The sequence below is a fragment of the Saccostrea echinata genome, unplaced genomic scaffold (genome assembly GCF_033153115.1).
Source record: "Saccostrea echinata isolate AGI-Se365-2 ecotype Australia unplaced genomic scaffold, CSIRO_AGI_Sech_v1 ptg000029l, whole genome shotgun sequence".
NCBI classification, from domain to species: Eukaryota; Metazoa; Mollusca; class Bivalvia; order Ostreida; family Ostreidae; genus Saccostrea; species Saccostrea echinata.
The window spans coordinates 33,131,731-33,152,344 of NW_026889778.1; the positions used below are offsets into that span (position 1 = coordinate 33,131,731).

The window sequence follows — 20,614 nt, forward strand, 5'->3', positions numbered from 1 at the left end:
GGGCAGAGAAGAAGATTTTCAAAGAAATAATGCACTTTCACTATAGGATCTATATAGCCCCGCCCTAGCACCAGAACCCCTGTCCCTGGGGCCATGAATTTCACAATTTTGGAAGAGGCATCCTTGCTTATCATAACAATGTACTTAGTTTGTTTAAATAATACCCAGGTGTAGAGAAGAAGATCTTTAAAAAATTAAAACATTTTCACTTTATAATCAATAGAGCCCCACCCTAACACCAGAACCCCTGATCCAGGGGCCATGAATTTCACGATTTTGGAAGAGGCAACCTTGCTTATCATAACTATGTATTTAATTTGTTTAAATAATACCCAGGAGTAAAGAAGATTTTTAAAGATTGCATTAATTTTGATGGTTTTGGCTCCACCCCTCAGGCCCCAGGGGGGCAGGAGCCACAAATTTCACAATTTTTGTTCCCCTTCATCCATAAATGCTATATGCCAAAATTGGTTGAAATTGGTTCACTGGTTCCAGAGAAGAAGCTGAAAATGTTCAAAAGTTTACGACTGATGGATGACACGCCGCACAGCGACGGACGAAAAGAGATAGCAATAGGTCACCTGAGTAACTCAGGTGACCCAAAAATATATAAGAAATGATTACCGATTAATTGTCATTTAAATTCTTTAAAATTTATAGTTAAATAGAATTCACTTTAACTTGCACATATGGTAACAATTAAACAAATTCTTAAATTTCAAATATAACACCAGTTATGTTTATTGTAACTACATGCATCAGCAATGCATTAAATGTGACATTAAGATTGCAGATAATTAGTACTTATACAGTAATACCAGCATGCAATACATGTATGCATTTCAATTGTTTTGTTTTCTTTTGGCCTTCTTCATAGACATTTCTGTTTGTTGACTGATCTTTTCTCTGCCTCTTCTATTAATTGGCATTCCAGTTCCCAAACACAGACAAAGGAATATATGGCCTTCTTCATTAAGACATTGATTTAAGATGTGCATGCCTAAACTGAAAATGTTTATAAAAATGTGTAATACATGTAAATATTAAATTAAATTAAATATCTGGTATAAATAAATTTGTCTGCATTTTTTTTTCAAATTGACAGTCCTGAATAATTACATTGTTAACATTATAACTTACAGGCCCATGGGCCAAACTCTCACCTGAGTCAGTATGGCATTGCTATTCTTCATCAGCAGATTTTTTTCATTATTCCCATGTGGCTTTGATCACCAATTGTGGACCCAACATATATTTCCAATATGACAATCATTAATGAACTTACTTTCAATATTAATTCTTTGAGAATGAACTTTCATTTTTGCACAAAAAGCACTTTAAGTCATCTACTAGTGATAAGAAATACCAATGCTGAGTTTTAAACTAATATTACAAAATCAAGCTGCTGGAGATTACATAATTCTGGCTCATGATAGGACAAACAGACCCCAATAACTACCATATTCTTTACCCAGGGGGATGGTGATAGACAAATAAAGAAAAAGAAACACTTACACTGGATATTCTCTCAACAGCTTCTCATTAGTATGTTATTCTCCAGAACTGTACAAGTGTGGTATCTGGTATATATTGACCTGAAAAGGTGTTGAAATACTGTATTAGAAAACTCGTTAAATACTCCTAAATGAAGGATTCCTCTTTCTTTCTAATGCAAAATCAAGGCCCCCATGACCAAAAAAACAAGAGGCCCATGGGCCACATTGCTCACCTGAGCACACTGGCTAGGCAAAAGCACAAATCAGTTCAGTATTGAAAAGATTACGGGGGGCTTGAATTTTTAACTACCTGATGTCATATCAATATAACAAATGGCTTGTTGTACTTGAAAAGATTTTAAAATATTTTTCCCATATATTCCTTTGTAAAAATTTGATCCCCCATTGTGGCTCCTCCCTATCCCAGGGGTCAACATTTGAACAAACTTAAATCTACAGTACCTGAGGATGCTTCCATATCAATATCACTAAACATAGCTTTTCTGTTCTTGAGAAGAAATATTTTTTCTATATGTTCTTATGTAAAACTTTTGACCCCCCATTGGGCCCCACCCTACCCCCAGGGGTTATCATTTGAACAAAATTGAATTTACACTACCTAAGGATGCTTTCATATCAAAATCACTAAACATGATTTTCAGTTCTTGAGAAGATATTTTCCTATATGTTCCTATGTAAAATTTACGATCCCCCATTATGGCCCAACTCTATCCCCGGGGGTCAGCATTTTAACAAACTTGAATCTACACTACCTGATGATGCTTCCATATCAAAATGACTAATCATGACTTTACAGTTCTTCAGAAGTAGATATTTTCCTCTATATATTTCTATTTAAGACTTTGATCCTCCATTGTGGCCCCACCCTACCCACGGTGGTCATGATTTGAACAAAATAGAATCTACACTACCTGAGGATGCTTCCACATAAATATGATCAATCAGGGCTTTGCTGTTCTTGAGAAGAAGATTTTTAAAGATGTTTCCTATATATTTCTATGTAAAACTTTGATAGTCCATAGTGGCCCCACCCTACCCCCGGGGGTCCTGATTTCAACAAACTTGAATTTACACTATCTGAGGATGCTTCCATAAAAATATGACTCATCATGGCTTTGCTGTTCTTGAGAAGATTTTTCCTAAATATTCCTAATTATGCACAACTTTGACTGTCCATAGTGGTTCTATAGGGTGTCAGTTAAGCCAAGAGGCTCAGACTCAGTACTATATAGGGTGTTGCTGAAGTCACAGGCCTCAGACTCAGTTCTATATAGGGTGTCGGTGAAGTCATGAGCCTCAGACTCAGTTCTATATAAGGTGTCGGTGAAGTCATAGGTCTCAGACTCAGTTCTATATAGGGTGTCGGTGAAGTCATGGGCCTCATACTCAATACTATATGGGTTGTCGATGAAGTCATGGGCCTCATACTCATTACTATATAGGGCCTCAGACTCAGTTCTATGTAGGGTGTCGGTGAAGTCATGGGCCTCAGACTCAGTTCTATTTAAGGTGTCGGTGAAGTCACGGGCCTCAGACTCAGTTCTATATAGGGTGTCGGTGAAGTCACGGGCCTCAGACTCAGTTCTATATAGGGTGTCGGTGAAGTCACGGGCCTCAGACTCAGTTCTATATGGGGTGTCGATGAAGTCACGGCCTCAGACTCAGTACTCTATAGGGTGTCCGTGAAGTCAAGGGCCTCATACTGAGTTCTATATAGGGTGTCAGTGAAGTCACGGGCCTCAGATTCAGTACTATATGGGGTGTTGATGAAGTCACGGGCCTCATACTCAGTTCTATATAGGGTGTCGGTGAAGTCACGGGCCTCAGACTCAGTTCTATATGGGGTGTCGATGAAGTTACGGGCCTCATACTGAGTTCTATATAGGGTGTCGGTGAAGTCATGGGCCTCAGACTCAGTTCTATATAGGGTGTCATTGAAGTCATGGGCCTCAGACTCAGTTCTATATAGGGTGTCGGTGAAGTCATGGGCCTCAGACTTAATACTATATGGGGTGTCCATGAAGTCACGGGCCTCATACACAGTACTATATAGGGTGTCTGTGAAGTCACGGGTCTCAGACTCAGTTCTATATAGGGTGTCGGTGAAGTCACGGGCCTCAGATTCAGTACTATATGGGGTGTCGGTGAAGTCACGGGCCTCATACTCAGTTCTATATAGGGTGTCGGTGAAGTCACGGGCCTCAGACTCAGTTCTATATGGGGTGTCGATGAAGTTACGGGCCTCATACTGAGTTCTATATAGGGTGTCGGTGAAGTCATGGGCCTCAGACTCAGTTCTATATAGGGTGTCGGTGAAGTCACGGGTCTCAGACTCAGTTCTATATAGGGTGTCGGTGAAGTCACGGGCCTCAGACTCAGTTCTATATAGGGTGTCATTGAAGTCACGGGCCTCAGACTCATTTCTATATAGGGTGTCAGTGAAGTCATGGGCCTCAGACTCAGTTCTATATAAGGTGTCGGTGAAGTCATGGGCCTCAGACTCAGTTCTATATAAGGTGTCGGTGAAGTCACGGGCCTCAGACTCAGTTCTATATAAGGTGTCGGTGAAGTCACGGGCCTCAGACTCAGTTCTATATAGGGTTTCGGTGAAGTCACGGGCCTCAGACTCAGTTCTATATAGAGTGTCGGTGAAGTCATGGGCCTCATACTCAATACTATATGGGTTGTCGATGAAGTTATGGGCCTCATACTCATTACTATATAGGGTGTCAGTGAAGTCAGGGGTCTCAGACTCAGTTCTATATAGGGTTTCGGTGAAGTCATGGGTCTCAGACTCAGTTCTATATAGGGTGTCGTTGAAGTCACGGGCCTCATACTCAGTTCTATATACGATGTCAGTGAAGTCACGGGCCTCAGACTCAGTTCTATATAGGGTGTCGTTGAAGTCACGGGCCTCAGACTCAGTTCTATTATACTTCTATATAGGGTGTCGGTGAAGTCACGGGCCTCATACTGAGTTCTATATAGGGTGTCGGTGAAGTCATGGGTCTCAGACTCAGTTCTATATAGGGTGTCGGTGAAGTCACGGGTCTCAGACTCAGTTCTATATAGGGTGTCGGTGAAGTCACGGGCCTCAGACTCAGTTCTATATAGGGTGTCATTGAAGTCATGGGCCTCATACTCAATACTATATGGGTTGTCGATGAAGTTATGGGCCTCATACTCATTACTATATAGGGTGTCAGTGAAGTCAGGGGTCTCAGACTCAGTTCTATATAGGGTTTCGGTGAAGTCATGGGTCTCAGACTCAGTTCTATATAGGGTGTCGTTGAAGTCACGGGCCTCAGACTCAGTTCTATTATACTTCTATATAGGGTGTAGGTGAAGTCACGGGCCTCAGACTCAGTTCTATATAGGGTGTCGGTGATGTCACGGGCCTCAGTCTCAGTTCTATATAGGGTATCGGTGAAGTCACGGGCCTTAGACTCAGTTCTATATAAGGTGTCGGTGAAGTACGTCACGGGCCTCAGACTCAGTTCTATATAGGGTGGCATTGAAGTCACGGGCCTTAGACTCAGTTCTATATAGGGTGTCGGTGAAGTCATGGGCCTCAGACTCAGTTCTATATAAGGTGTCGGTGAAGTCATGGGTCTCAGACTCAGTTCTATATAGGGTTTCGGTGAAGTCATGGGTCTCAGACTCAGTTCTATATAGGGTGTCAGTGAAGTCACGGGTCTCAGACTCAGTTCTATATAGGGTTTCGGTGAAGTCATGGGTCTCAGACTCAGTTCTATATAGGGTGTCGTTGAAGTCACAGGCCTCAGACTCAGTTCTATTATACTTCTATATAGGGTGTCGGTGAAGTCACGGGCCTCATACTCAGTTCTATATAGGGTGTCGGTGAAGTCATGGGTCTCAGACTCAGTTCTATATAGGGTGTCGGTGAAGTCACGGGTCTCAGACTCAGTTCTATATAGGGTGTCGGTGAAGTCACGGGCCTCAGACTCAGTTCTATATAGGGTGTCATTGAAGTCATGGGCCTCATACTCAATACTATATGGGTTGTCGATGAAGTTATGGGCCTCATACTCATTACTATATAGGGTGTCAGTGAAGTCAGGGGTCTCAGACTCAGTTCTATATAGGGTTTCGGTGAAGTCATGGGTCTCAGACTCAGTTCTATATAGGGTGTCGTTGAAGTCACGGGCCTCAGACTCAGTTCTATTATACTTCTATATAGGGTGTAGGTGAAGTCACGGGCCTCAGACTCAGTTCTATATAGGGTGTCGGTGATGTCACGGGCCTCAGTCTCAGTTCTATATAGGGTATCGGTGAAGTCACGGGCCTTAGACTCAGTTCTATATAAGGTGTCGGTGAAGTACGTCACGGGCCTCAGACTCAGTTCTATATAGGGTGGCATTGAAGTCACGGGCCTTAGACTCAGTTCTATATAGGGTGTCGGTGAAGTCATGGGCCTCAGACTCAGTTCTATATAAGGTGTCGGTGAAGTCATGGGTCTCAGACTCAGTTCTATATAGGGTTTCGGTGAAGTCATGGGTCTCAGACTCAGTTCTATATAGGGTGTCAGTGAAGTCACGGGTCTCAGACTCAGTTCTATATAGGGTTTCGGTGAAGTCATGGGTCTCAGACTCAGTTCTATATAGGGTGTCGTTGAAGTCACAGGCCTCAGACTCAGTTCTATTATACTTCTATATAGGGTGTCGGTGAAGTCACGGGCCTCATACTCAGTTCTATATAGGGTGTCGGTGAAGTCACGGGCCTCATACTGAGTTTTATATAGGATGTTGGTGAAGTCACGGGCCTCAGACTCAATACTATATGGGGTGTCGATGAAGTCACGGCCTCAGACTCAGTACTCTATAGGGTGTCCTTGAAGTCAAGGGCCTCATACTGAGTTCTATATAGGGTGTCAGTGAAGTCACAGGCCTCAGATTCAGTACTCTATAGGGTGTCCGTGAAGTCAAGGGCCTCATACTGAGTTCTATATAGGGTGTCAGTGAAGTCACGGGCCTCAGATTCAGTACTATATGGGGTTTCGTTGAAGTCACGGGCCTCATACTCAGTTCTATTATACTTCTATATAGGGTGTCGGTGAAGTCACGGGCCTCATACTCAGTTTTATATAGGGTGTCGGTGATGTCACAGACCTCAGACTCAGTTCTATATAGGGTGTCGGTGAAGTCACGGGCCTCAGACTCAGTTCTATATAGGGTGTCGTTGAAGTCACGGGCCTCAGACTCAGTTCTATTATACTTCTATATAGGGTGTTGGTGTAGTCACGGGCCTCATACTCAGTTCTATATAGGGTGTCGGTGATGTCACGGGCCTCAGACTCAGTTCTATATAGGGTGTCGGTGAAGTCACGGGCCTTAGACACAGTTCTATATAAGGTGTCGGTGAAGTACGTCACGGGCCTCAGACTCAGTTCTATATAGGGTGTCGGTGAAGTCACGTTCCTCAGACTCAGTTCTATACATGTATAGGGAGTTGGTGAAGTTACGGGCCTCAGACTCAGTTTTATATACGGTTTCATTGAAATCACGGGCCTCTTACTCAGTACTTGATCTTGATATAACAAGATTGTCATATTTCTGGTTTGAACAATGTCATGCATACATAGGGCAATATGAACTATTTTCTTGGAAATCAGTAGGTGATTTCAAGAATTTTTTGGGTGACTCTCAACCCTTCCCCTTTTTTTCTCTGAGTTTATATTATTTAGTATACATAAAATTAGTCTGTGCTGTTTGTACATGTAATTGTACATGTATAATCATGAATGCTTGTTGTTTGTGATGCCTGAACGGGCCCTGATTTGGAAATAAGGAATCTATCTTTCTGATAGAATATGATACATCCCCCTTATCTGGATATGAATTTCTGAAAAAATAATATGTGCATTTTTTATGTCTGTTTAATTTTTTAAATAAAGGTCTCTTTTTTTAAAACTGAATTATAAATTAGTTTTTAAAGTTAAAAACTTTCCATAGAACTTTTTAAAGTCTATATTTCCTCTCCGTAATTAATTTTCTTAAAAGAAAATAATTCGTAAATTTGCAACGGGCTTAGAAAGTTTAAATAGATCTAATATGAAAATGTCATTTATTGATAACATGTAACTTACTATAAGTTAGTCTATTAAATAGATTACATGTTTCGAAGATATGGGCATATTTCATAAAATTAACATTTCCGTCCGGAAAAATACTAATCTTTTAAAACAAATCTTATACTTACCACGACACATATTGACATCCCGTGCTGATTGAAAGTACTTCAACTGTTCAATGAATTGCTGAAGGATTTCCTCTGACAAAACCCAACCTCGTATACACTTTTCGTCTCTACTTTCTAATCTAAACCCTGTTACCGATTCTGCCATTGAAGATATTTACACATAGCCTGATCACCTTCAAATGAATGATTGTCGATAGCTCGGCTGCAAGTTAAAAGCGAAAGTAAAAATGACGTATGCATTTTTTGTGTACTTGACTTCACGGGCTTCCGGTTGTTTCAGATAACGGGCTTATAGATTTTCCCGAAGCCATTCACCCATGTGCAAAATGTCAACATGTCAAAACTAAACCCCGGAAAGGATAAAGAGTTAAACATGTTAATATGGAGGAGGAGGAGGTAGTTTTAGAGTTTGAAGCAATTCTTGGCAACGGATCTTTTGGCATTGTGTACCTGATAAAGGACAAGGAGAATCGGAGGGTAATCAGCAGATCAGTTATCAGCGGGAATTTCCGATTTTGAAGATCTTTTGACTTTTCGATTGACAGTCCCCAAATGCTAATCATATCATTATCCTCTAGAAACATGATTTCTTTATATCTGATTTTATAATGTGCTCATAATTTGCCACGTCATCTGATGCCTGGGTTTGCAAGGGATTTCCCCCATTCTGTATTATCCGTGTTCCAATGTTTGCTGAAACCAATGTCTCCTTATTTCTTTCAAAACTTAGCAGAATATATAAAAAAAGCTTTAAATATCTAGTTATTATTCTCTTTATACTTTTCAAACTTTGTTTAGAAAGCTCAGAACCCTAATTTTATGCAAAATTCACAATTACAAAATGCATGTTACATCTACATGTACATGTATCTCATTGTTTATCATGTCTAGAGCAATGTATGGATCTAAAGGTTTTTGAAACAGTGTGTATGAACTTAATTTGTCCTCTTATTTTTTTTAAGAAAAAGTTATTGCATAAAATGTGGACTATGAAGTAATTAATTAAGGATATTGGGTGCAAATTAAATGAACCCGTGACAATGTTCTCTCTTTGCAGTATGCGGTGAAGAGAATCAACTTTCAGGGCCAAGAGTCTGAGCGGACACAAGCCCTGAGGGAGGCAGAACTTCTGTCCAAAGTCCGAAACGAATACATCCTGAACTACATTGAATCATTTGAAGATGATGAGTGCCTAAATATAGTAACCGAGTACTGTGATGGGGGTGACCTTGAGGTGTATTTAAGGAACAGAAATGGGAAAAGCTTGCCCGAGGTTCGAATCTGTCATTGGATTTACCAAATAGCATCAGGACTACAGGTACACTCAGTGTAGCAAAAATCATCATGTGATTGTGAGGTTCTTCTTTAAATTGAATGTGTGTTAGAGAATCATGAATTCAAATTTTTTAAGATGATTCATTTGTAAGTAGTTCAATGGATCACAATAAATTCTTTTCATCTTTTTGAAAAATTAGTGGAATCACAAGCTTTACAAGCAGGACTTGTTCTCTCTTTCAACAAATTTTTTTGCTATTACTATAGTTATATTAGACAATTGAATTCTGTGCAAAGCAGTAGTGTGAATTAAATTTTCTTGTACATAAATTTGAAGTAAACAAGCATTGTCCTTACATGCAATGGCAAAAGTAATTTTTGCATACTTAATTGTTACATTAACTTAGAATTCCTTTACTCACACATATAAATAGGACATACCGGTATCATGTTTGTAGTTGTTATAAGTTAAGTTTGGATGCGGTTTGTTTATTAGTACCTTCATGGACAGAAGATTCTCCACAGAGATCTGAAAGCCAAGAATATTTTTCTGATGAGTGACCTTTCTTTGAAGTTGGGAGACTTAGGCATTGCAAAGTAGGTATTCTAAAGGTTATTACAGGTACTCAGAATGTACATGTATATAGACAGCCTTATCTCATTACTTATTTTGTGAATTTGGTCATAATTTCTTGATATTGAGATTTAAAATAGGTTTTTCAAAGGATACTACTTAGAACTATACATGTATAGCTTAACCTCATTAGATTACTTATTTTGTAAATTTATTCAGGGTTTCACTTTTAATATAAAAATTTGTTAATCAAGATTTTTAAAAATTATACAATGACTTTTGATGATGACAAGTCATTCACAAATTTACCAAAACAAAAAAAAAATGGTTCAAAGAACATGTACATGTACCTCATAATTGTTTCTTTTTACTAAAGCATTGTTGATCAATAGGTTACTTGAACTGAATCAAAGTAAAGCAGAGAGTTTTGTCGGGACACCTGCATACATGAGTCCAGAATTATTCAAACATTTACCCTATAACCACAAAGTAAGTACTAGCTTGGTTAAGTTTTGTAAGTTATGAGTAAATCTTTTATAATTCCATAGAAATATACAACTTCTCATGAAAATTGAACAAATGAGTTACATCATCAGGAGCAGATCCAGGATAATATATCTTTTTTTCAAGGGGTGATGGCAGTGGTGGGTGTGGTTCATAGTTGAAGTATTTGGGGTGGGGTGGGATGGGGGGTTGGTTGCTCCCTATAAATCTCCTGAGCAAGAAGGCCTGAACATGTTCAGTGTTACTAAAAGTTATAGGGTTTGTTTTATTTATTTGCTACTTTGATTTTTATAGTCTGATATATGGAGCTTTGGATGTTGTTGTTATGAAATGGTAGCCTTGCAGAAAGCCTTTGGAAATGACAGCTTGTTTGCTCTCTGTAAGAAGGTCTGCAGTGATGAGGTAAGATTTTCTTGACCAGGAAGTTATGTAATGTAAATAAATTTCATGTAATAGATTGTAATGTTTTATTGCTAATCCATAAGTTCATGCATGCTATTTACTCTTGAATCAATGCAATATCAGATTTGGTAGCAGATCATACATGAAAAACATGATGATTTCAGAGACCGCCATTTCCCAGTCAGTACAGCGAGAGTCTGAAGTCCATTGTGTATTCCATGTTGGATGAAGAACCAGACTGTAGACCCAGTGCCAAAGATATTGTTAATAATGTGTACATCAAAAAGAGGCTAGCAGAAGTAAGATGATATCAATAGTTGAATCCACACTTCTCAAAAGTTATGTCCCTTGATTGCCATCTTTGGGGGAAAACCCATAGAATCCTCAGAATAACTTTTGTAGTTTTCTGGTTTGTAACTTTGTCAACTGACTGGAAAAATCTGTGCCTCTTGATTGCCCCAGGATGGGGCTACTCATACATCAAAAGAAAAAAAATAACAGTGTATTTATTGGAACACACCCAAATGTTTGGAAGCATAAAGAGGAGAAATATCATTTCTTTCCCTTTTGACCTTTTTGTTGACCCGCAAAGGGACACAACTTTTGCAAAATGTGGATTGGTCTATGGAAAAATATAAAAAGAGTTCCTTATATGACACATTGTAACCATTTTATATGTGTGTTTTTTCCTGCAGCCAATCCATAAAAGTAACTCTCCAGACAGACAGAAAAGAAGAGATCAACCAAAGGTGAAGGAGGGGCAGAGCAAAACACACTCAGCCAGGGAGAGACGGAGACAATTGGCTGCCCAGAAATATCAGACAATGTCCCACGCATGGCTAGCAATCAAACGACAGATTGACACACATCGCAGAGAAAATCAGAGAAAAAGTGTCAGTCGAACAATGGAGAAGATGAAAAAACTAAAGTTGGGCCCTGTGAAACAGCACAGAGAAGATACAGCAACGAGTACATGCAGTAATCATAGTAACAGTGTAGAGGAGGGTGAGGATGATCCAATCAGATACTTGCTGAGTGATGATGAAGACAGTACACTAATTATTGACAGAGTTCAAAGGACAAATGACAGAGTTCATCAGAATGGAGATTCAGGGTCGCATAAATCAAATATGGAGGATGATGTTTTTGATGTTAAAGAACATGTAGAGAAAATGACTGTTGATCCAGATAAGGCAGCCAAGTTAATGGTGCAAGGAATGAGGGACCAGTTAACCCCGTTCCAGTATAACGGGACACCTTTTCCTGTAAGGGGGAAGGAGGCAGGAACTAGTTCACAAGAATCTCTGTCTGATACAAAAGTAAGAGAGCAGTTTAATAATTATACTCATCCAACACAGACATGTTTAGAGTGAATGAAATACATGAAATACTAATTCATACTGAAATCTTTATTGACAGGGTACTCAGAAGACCAGAAAAAAGAAAAAGATTCTCTCCAAAATAGCAAACGGTAACTAAACATTTTATATACATTTCTGTGACTTTATACACGGAGACAATCTTTGTATGATGTTTATCTGGCACTTTCAAAAGGCAGTTCGGCAATACAAAGCACATGTCCAAATATTTTCCACATTTATTTTGCTTATAAAGTGTGTGGAAAGGTAAGGTATTCAAAACACCATAATACAAACGGGGAGGTCAAAAGGTTAAAGTATGATTTTTATTTTGACATCACAAATGTTGAGTGCCATGAAATTGAAACATCATAAGCAAAATTCAAAATTCACTCTCACATTGAACGTTGCTTTTGCAATGGCTCTAACTTACCGAAAGATAATACAGGGATTTTGAAATATAAATCACATTTGTAGACAAGACAAGAGTTAAAAATGTAAATATAAGCACTGAATTATATTTTTTTGAAAGTTGTAGTCTCATAACTGCAACGGTGTGCGCAAAAAAGTTTTCATAATGCAATAACGCATGTTACTCAATTTGTTTGCACACACCATTGCAGTTGTGAAACTACATCTTTCAAAAAATAATAATTCAATGCTTAGATAACAGCTATATGATGATGCCTATTATGAAATGAGTTTTGAACTTTAATATTAGGGAAAACAGATGTCTTATATATAAGGTTCATATATGAGAAAGTTTTTCAAGTTTTTTGTCATTTTCAGAGAATTAAGATGAGTAGTTTTTGCTTTGGAAATCATATTGTGCCAAATATGAATTAATTGTAACACTAGTTTTAGTAACATTTGTTGCATTGATATCTTAGTTATAAGGGATCTGTTAATTTTACTAGTTAATTTCCAAGAAAAAATGGTGAAAAAATTAAAGACAAATGGCCAAATACTCATAATTCTACAAAAATTTATACTATCATTGAGAAAAATTAAAGCTTGATCTTAAATTCTTATTTGCAATCTTTTTGAATCTCATCTGATATGATATGTCAGGGTATATAAAGGATAAAAGAAGAAAAAAGTCTAGCTTTATAATTGATTATTTGTTTTAATTGTATTTTTCATGGTTAAATATTCCAGAGAAGAAGAGGATAGAAAGCAGTGGTAGTGACACAGGGGTAGGGATGACATCAGGGGAGACATCCCCCATCTCACAAAATGTAAGATCCCCCACAATATTTCATCTAGACTCAGTTTACTGTAGCATACTTTTTATACCCCCACTCCGAAGGAGAGGGGGGTATACTGTTTTACCCTTGTCTGTCTGTCCGTGCGTCTGTCTGTACCACACATAACAAATTTTCGTCGCAGTTTTCTCAGCAACTACTCATGGCAGATGCTTGAAATTTTAGCACACTTTTTGTTTAGGCGTGCCATATATGGTGGGATTAATTTTTGTACAAATCTGATGTCAACTTCTTGTTTAACCGTGCGTCTGTCCGTACCATACATAACAAATTTTGGTCGCAGTTTTCTCAGCAACTACTGATTGCAGATGCTTGAAATTTTAGCACTCTCTTTGTTTAGGGATGTCATATGGAGGAATTCATTTTTGTATGAATCCGATGTCAACTTCCTGTTTATCCGTGCATCTGTCTGTACCATGCATAAATTTTCATCGCAGTTTTCTCAGCAACTACTCATGGCAGATATTTGAAATTTTAGCACACTCTTTGTTTAGGCATGCCATATGGTGGGATTAATTTTTGTATGAATCTGATGTCAACTTCCTTTTTATCTATGTGTCTGTCCATACCATACATAACAGTTTTCTCAGCAACTACTGATTGCAGATGCTTGAAATTTTAGCACACCTTTTCTTTAGGCCTGCAATATAGTGGGAATCATTTTTGTATGAATCTGATGTCAACTTCTTGTTCATCCTTGTGTCTGTCCATAACTGAACTTGTGTACATTCACCTCAGAATGTATATTCACATCAAAGTGGAGGTATTACTAGTGAGCATTGGCTCACAGACTCCTTGTTATTTAAATTTTAACAGTTTGCTCAATTTCATATAACTCAAAACCTCATCTCAAAATATTACGATCTCCGCTGTTTTGCCTGATTTATGTATTTGAAGAATTCCTTTCATTTAAATATGTACATCTATTACTTACAGGTTAAAGGTGAAAGTTCAGTCAGACTCTTTACAAGAGGTCAACAAGTGACCTTCAACAGAGGCATATCCAATAGCAGTGATGAACGAGATGAAAAGTAGGGATTTTATTTCATGTACATATATTGAATTAATATGTAAAAGTTACATGATGTCGAAAAAAGTGTTTCCTGTAAATTGTTACAGTAATAACAGACAGTGTTGGTTCCAGAACAAACTGAGGAATGAAGTGTGTTATAACCATAAGTCTGGGTTATTATACTGTTTCTATTGCAAGGCATGTTTTATACATTGTAGCACAGTGAAAGAAAAATATGTGCCATTTGAAAACAAGAAGACATCAGAGAGTATCAAGGGAATTGTAGGTAAGATATTTTTAGATATTTTTAGCCTTATACAGGTACAGTACAACATGGTTACAACAAATACGCTTATGATGAATTCATACAATTCTTGTGGTTTTATAACCTATAATAAACTTAATGGATATAATGAATTAGGTTTATAAGTCAAAATTGGTCATCCTGGCACTTCAGTCTAAGTGTATTACACTGTATGTATAAACTTTAAAAATAGACTGGAATTTTTAGCTTTGCATTTTTTGCTTGTAGTCAATTTTTTCAATTCAGAACTCTTCGAGAAAAACTGTTGTCATTTTGATTTATGAAGACTATCTTAGAAAAAATGTTTGTGATGAAATCAAAATATGACTACAGTAAATTACAGTTAAACCTCGTTATGTTGAACTCAAATGGGATTGAACTTCAACATATCTGAGAATTCAAGATAAGGAGGTTAAAAAACATAAAGAAAAAGTGTTTAGGATTGCCAAATCACTTTGACATTTCCCTGGTATTTGAGATGTCAGTGTTTGAGAAAAAAAAGTTCAATTGTAGTTAGTAAATAAGAAATATACACACAGAGAATTTGCAATCTATGTATTCAGTACATTCGGTATGCTCAGTGTAGATTTAAAGCAACACATGTTTAAGTAAACACGTTTAAAAAGTGGTACTGTAAAATAAAGCAAAGAACAAGGTTCACTTAGGGCGTTTTTTGGCCCTGTGAATTTCAGAAAAACTGAAACTGCTTGGTTTTAGTTGACAATGCATTAAATATCATTTAGATCTTTGGTGACTGCGTATCTACCAAAAATGATGTAATTTTCTGACTAGTCAATGCATTATGACGTCATGAAATGCGTCATTTTCCTCATATCCTGAAAAATTCTACAAAAACAGCCAATTTTTAAAGCTATTTTTTGATACTTAATATAGAGCGCAATCTCTGATCTAAAATGTGCAACTATTAAATGATAGAACTATTTCTGAGGATTACAAAACATGTTTTATTTTTTAGATCAGAGGATGCGCTCATATTATTTCTCTTCTGTGAGAGTACTCAAATAAACTTGTTTTCCCTAAAATTCAAGAACATTGCAATTCCATGAAGCCTATTTTCTAAGGCCTTGGCTTTAAGGAGAAATTTTTTAATAGGAAATCAAAGCACTAAGTCTCTACTTTATCTTGATGTTTAAAATGGAACATAAAGTGTTAGTCAATAAATCGGTATATCTACAGGGCCATTATATGCATAAAGTGAACCTAGCTCTTTTAAGTTCTTGTTTATTATGTTTTTTTACCATAAGTGTATAGGAACATAATTAAAGGCCAAATTTTGTCTGTCAACCGATATAAAAAATCAGAAGTAAGTTATATTTGTGATGGATTGTAATGACTGAATCCAAACTTGGCCTGATTTTGATTTTATCATACACAAAGCAAGGTGACACTAAGGAGAATAATGAGAGAAAATTCTCAGATTTTCTCATTTCTGAGGAGTTTTATTTCTTTTTTTTTTTTCTCTTTTTTTACAGAAAATGTTTTTAACATTAATAGTAAGTAAAATATTTAGATTCAGCAGATGGGCTAGCCTCAGTGTTTTGTGTTAAATCTTAAAAGCAAAATTAAATACTTAAATTGAAAAATAGTGCCTATCAAAAATTAAAAAAATTAAGAAGAAAAACAGAATTTTATTTGAATTTTATACTTGATTAAGAATCCCTTAATCAAAATTGAAACTTCCATACATATTATTCATAAGTATCTGATCTTGAGTTTTTGCTTTTTCCTGAGATTTGTCCAAAAAGAGACTAAAAAAATGGTCCTTAAATAACAATATAGAAGTTAAGACATGGTTAAATGAATGTAAAGCACCATTATCCTGAGAGAACTTCAGAGAAGTACCTCTCAAAAAGCTACCGTACGTAAGCAAGGACTAAGGATGAATTCTGCTGATATAACTTGCTTTAAACTTTTCAGTTCAATGATCTGGAACTAAACTTTTCTTAATATTTTTTAAGAGACTGTCAAAAGTACAAAGAATCAAAATACAAATAGATAATTGGGGGTTAGTGGGCCAAAAAATTATGCATTTTTTGAGGGATAAAACCAGAGGAGTTCCATTAAAATGGCTGATACCTCAGCATAATCAGCAGAATACATCCTTAAGCAAAGAAAATGTGTTAAAAAAATGTAGAAACATTTCTCCAGACTGTAAATTTGTCTGAATCATTGTTCTTTTTTTTTTTTACCAGACCATAACAACTTGGTTACCTTATGTAAGTTTTAATTCGGGCTGTTTTATCTTACTGCTGTGTTTCTATACATGTACTGTCAAACTAAGCACAAATCCACAGAACTTGATTTCAAGTGTATATACACTGTAAATAAAAGGTACACATCCAATCCTTTTCCTGCATGCCAAGAATCAAGAGATTTTCATTTCAGACATATACCTATCTATTAGTTTTAATCCATCTGAATGACTGGAGTTTATCTATTGCTTTCTGTTCTGATCCATCACTCAGTGCCATATGTTTCTCAAAACTTTTCACCATTTTCAGCTTTTTCTATATGATGTACACTGAAGCTGAAGCAATATCAACCAGATTTATAAAATATACATTATACTTATTGGTCAAAGAGAAGAAAAAGTTGTGTGACTCATCCAGCTAGAAACATGCAAAATTTTAAAAGTCTTCTTTTCTTTAAATATTTAGCAGGAGCAACAAGCCCCCTCTCTACCATGACTGTGAGCTTAACACAGCTATTTAGTTGAAAATTGATATCAGTGCTTCATTATCACAGGCAGACTGTTGCCTACAAAAAAGTGAAATTCAGAAAGCCTGGGTACAGATTCGTGCATCATGGTTGGACTAAATTATTCATGTATTGCAAATTTTATTTTATCTTTGAAAATCCTTTTTACTACTGAACTCTTTCTGTCAAATCATTTACATAATTACAATGACAATTATAACCTTTATAGATTATTATTTCTGTTACTGCGCTGCATTCAGGGTTCAAGCCCAAGGTTAAAATTGAAATAATAATATAGAAAAAATGATATATCAAAAACACAGTTCATCTACACGTTCATTTGTACGTTTTTACCTTCAGAAGTTTGCCAACCCTTATGATGTAAAAATGTACTTATATAATAATCAAATTATACACATAACGTGATCATTTTAATAAGGCTAAAATCCCTAGAAAAAAAGATTCATTTGGGTATACATGTAATTTATATATGATAGCAAAACACAAGAAACATTTGTATAACATATGTCAGAGCTAATGGCTTAGAGACTATACTGAAATTTTCATGATACTTAGGTGACCTTCAAGGTCCATGGACCTGTAATCTTTTAATACACTGTACCAGTATTTTATCCTCTGCTGTACCTATATGCTCATTTCACCTGCATTTACAGTTGCAATGTATTTGTGTTTACTTATTTTGCCCCTTCTCCTCCACCCCCCCCCCCCCCTTTGCACAAAATGTATGACTTAATTATTGCAGAGAATTGTAAATACCATAATAATCCTATTAAACACCCTGGGCACTTGGAAAATCAGAAAAAGGGGACAATTATTGGATGTGTCTGTTGTAAAATGTACAAGTATGCTGTGTTGCATTCATGTTCACTATTAAAATAAATAGAAAAATATTTTTATAACAGCGTCCTTATCTAAAATGCATTTTAAAAGTAGTAGATGACTTCTAAATCTTAAAAAATAAAATGTGAAAGCAAATTACAACAATCAATTATGGGTTGTGGGGTTGTTTAATATTACATGATGGAGTCTTTAATCTTTTGCTAATAATTTCCAGAATTATTAACCTAGCCGTTAAGATATTTCTACTTTTATATGTATATATGCTAAATACAGCAAGCAACTGAAGCAAGGAAACTTTCCATTCAGAACATACCTGTACTGTTTACAGCTGATGTACAAAGGATATGTTTGCCAATACAGACAGATATTTACATGATTTAATTTTTTTTTTTATTTTCAGCCATGATAGGAAGCATGGAAACTGAATCAGTTGTACTAGAAATCAGCAAAGTTCAAAGGTAAAAATGATCTCAGAGTACCACAAAACAAACTTTCATGACTTGATTTGAGTTAAAATTACAGGCTCCCCTAGTGTATTTCCCCAATACATGTAATTATGTATTTTATCCCTATTTTCAGTTACAAATTCCTTCATAGTTGTTGCATCACTTGTAATACGTGATTCCTCAAATATTTAGAATAGAAAAATTTAAAATAATTTCTTATTCATTTTCTTCTTTTCTGTGTTGGCTTTTCTTGTTCATTCAAAGATCTCAAAATATTTTTAAAAGTCAAATTGTGCTTAATGCAAAGTGTTTACATGTACAAGAAACATGTACAATAACGTCAATGTAAGTTTATATTTCATTTTATTACAGTGAGGTGGCTAATGCTATAGGCAGAGACAATCTTCAGAAATGTTATGATGTCATGGCCAATATGCAGGATGAAGAACTAGTCAAGGTAACATATTCTCTCTGGAAGTCATATAACCAAATATTTAAGACAGATTCCTAGCATAAAAGTCTTCACTTGTAAAGCAGTTCAGTATATAATGTACACTTACATGCTAGGTTTGTGAAAAATCCATACCCTTAGGAAATACAAGTGTTTCATTATTGAATTGACAGGTTGAGAAAAGGTAGTATTTATAAAAACCTGTCTTGAAATTTAAGGTTGACATACATGTACATACAGACTACAATTTAACAAATAGCTCTAACCATGCATCAGAGTTGTCCCTAAGAATTAAAATAGCAGGGGACTTTAAAAAAGTAGAGGGGGGTCTGGGGTTCCTCCCCTAACAAGGGGGGAATACATGTACCAGAACAACTGGGGGATTATTCATTATAGGCAGGGAAATTCCCTGGTCTTTGGGTCTTAGGGACAACCCTGATGCATGTACAAATTAGGCAAGTTCTTGATTTACATATATTGATATTTTAAAGGTAGAGTTTTTTTTTTTTTTTTTTTTTTTTTTTTTACATATTTAGGCACTATTGACCGAAATTCTTGGACCTACCATGTATAAAAAATACAGGGAACAACTTTCCTACCTCCGTATGCTAGAGATCAGATCTCAAGCCACAAGTTAGAGGTGATGTCATCAAGCTCAGATTACAGAGGGTCTCCTTATCTTATCTGTATTTATCAGTTTATGCAAAAACGATTTTTTATTTAATGAATATTTCCATAAGTGAGTTATTTTTTTAAAAGTGTTTATAACTATATATATATTTTTTATCAACATTCTTCAAATTGGAAACATTTACTGTCTTAATATTTTTGTATAAAATTTTCTTAAATATGCTCACTTTGTTACAATATTCTGAGAGCATTCGCTGACATTGACAATCATTTTAATACATGTACACGTGTAATCCATTACCAGATTTACTTTTGACAATTTGTGTAAATGTGTAACTCAAAAATTCTATTAGATTATGAATGATCTTGAACTGCCGGTTTGTAGAAATAATACTTCATGGTTGTATGATCAACTTTCAATAAATAGTAAGGTAATGAAAGAATACTATATCTATCTAGCTAATCCATATTGTTTATTGGCTATAGACCTTCTTATTTTACAAGATACAGTAATGTAAACTTACTTATTTTAGCCTTCATCATATTGTAGTGTCCTTCATGCTACTATACATGATTAAAACAAATACACATCTTTCTAAAAACTGTAGTATGCTAATTTATATTTGGCTAACCAGTTGAAGAGGACAATTGCATTATTTGTGTGCTAATTTATGTATATTTACAGTATATCCAAAACTAAGTTTGTTTCACTTTTATAACTGCTGTACGGTCATGTAAAATGGTGCACTTACATGAAGCATAAGAATTGTTATACTGATGGACCAATTATCTTAACTTTGTATCTGTTAGATGTTTACAGATCATGGGTAAAATATCAGCAGGACTTATAAATTGCATGTACATGTATTATAAAATTAATACACATTTGATTACCTGTTTTCTTTTATGAAATGTGTATAATCATGTATATAAACATTAATATTTTCATTTTTAAATTTAAATTCTGTTCTTTTTTTAAACATGAATTTTCAAGCTTATGATTTTCAATTTTTTTCTCCAGATTTTTTATTGTCTTTTGTGAAATGTTTAAATCATTTTTCATGCAGCATATGCTTCT

The 20,614-nt window shown here is 36.0% G+C and overlaps 1 protein-coding gene and 1 long non-coding RNA gene across 2 annotated transcripts; one reads left to right on the forward strand and one right to left on the reverse strand.

The window, feature by feature from the left end:
• Positions 1 to 536: 536 nt before the first annotated feature.
• On the reverse strand, positions 537 to 7,900 carry LOC133194742 (uncharacterized). The gene is made up of 3 exons (XR_009722170.1): positions 7,737 to 7,900; positions 1,516 to 1,595; positions 537 to 1,005 (listed from the first exon to the last, which is right to left on the reverse strand). It is a non-coding gene; the product is annotated as an uncharacterized LOC133194742 (long non-coding RNA).
• Positions 7,901 to 8,045: 145 nt separating this feature from the next.
• LOC133194743 (uncharacterized) lies at positions 8,046 to 20,451 on the forward strand. Its single transcript, XM_061330648.1, has 14 exons — positions 8,046 to 8,213; positions 8,794 to 9,054; positions 9,508 to 9,608; positions 9,978 to 10,074; positions 10,384 to 10,491; positions 10,656 to 10,790; positions 11,187 to 11,810; positions 11,911 to 11,962; positions 13,008 to 13,087; positions 14,051 to 14,145; positions 14,345 to 14,412; positions 18,410 to 18,467; positions 18,828 to 18,912; positions 19,443 to 20,451. The coding sequence occupies exons 1-14, from the start codon at positions 8,118 to 8,120 to the stop codon at positions 19,542 to 19,544; spliced, it is 1,962 nt and encodes a 653-aa protein (XP_061186632.1). The 5' UTR covers positions 8,046 to 8,117; the 3' UTR covers positions 19,545 to 20,451.
• Positions 20,452 to 20,614: the final 163 nt, after the last annotated feature.

Bases quoted from the DNA above. Each gene is read 5' to 3' on its own strand.
- LOC133194743 (XM_061330648.1), top strand. From the start codon at position 8,118: ATGGAGGAGGAGGAGGTAGTTTTAGAGTTTGAAGCAATTCTTGGCAAC. The intron at 10,492-10,655 runs GTAAGATTTTCT...TGATGATTTCAG, and splicing joins AGAAGGTCTGCAGTGATGAG to AGACCGCCATTTCCCAGTCA. The intron at 18,913-19,442 runs GTAACATATTCT...TTACATATTTAG, and splicing joins AGGATGAAGAACTAGTCAAG to GCACTATTGACCGAAATTCT.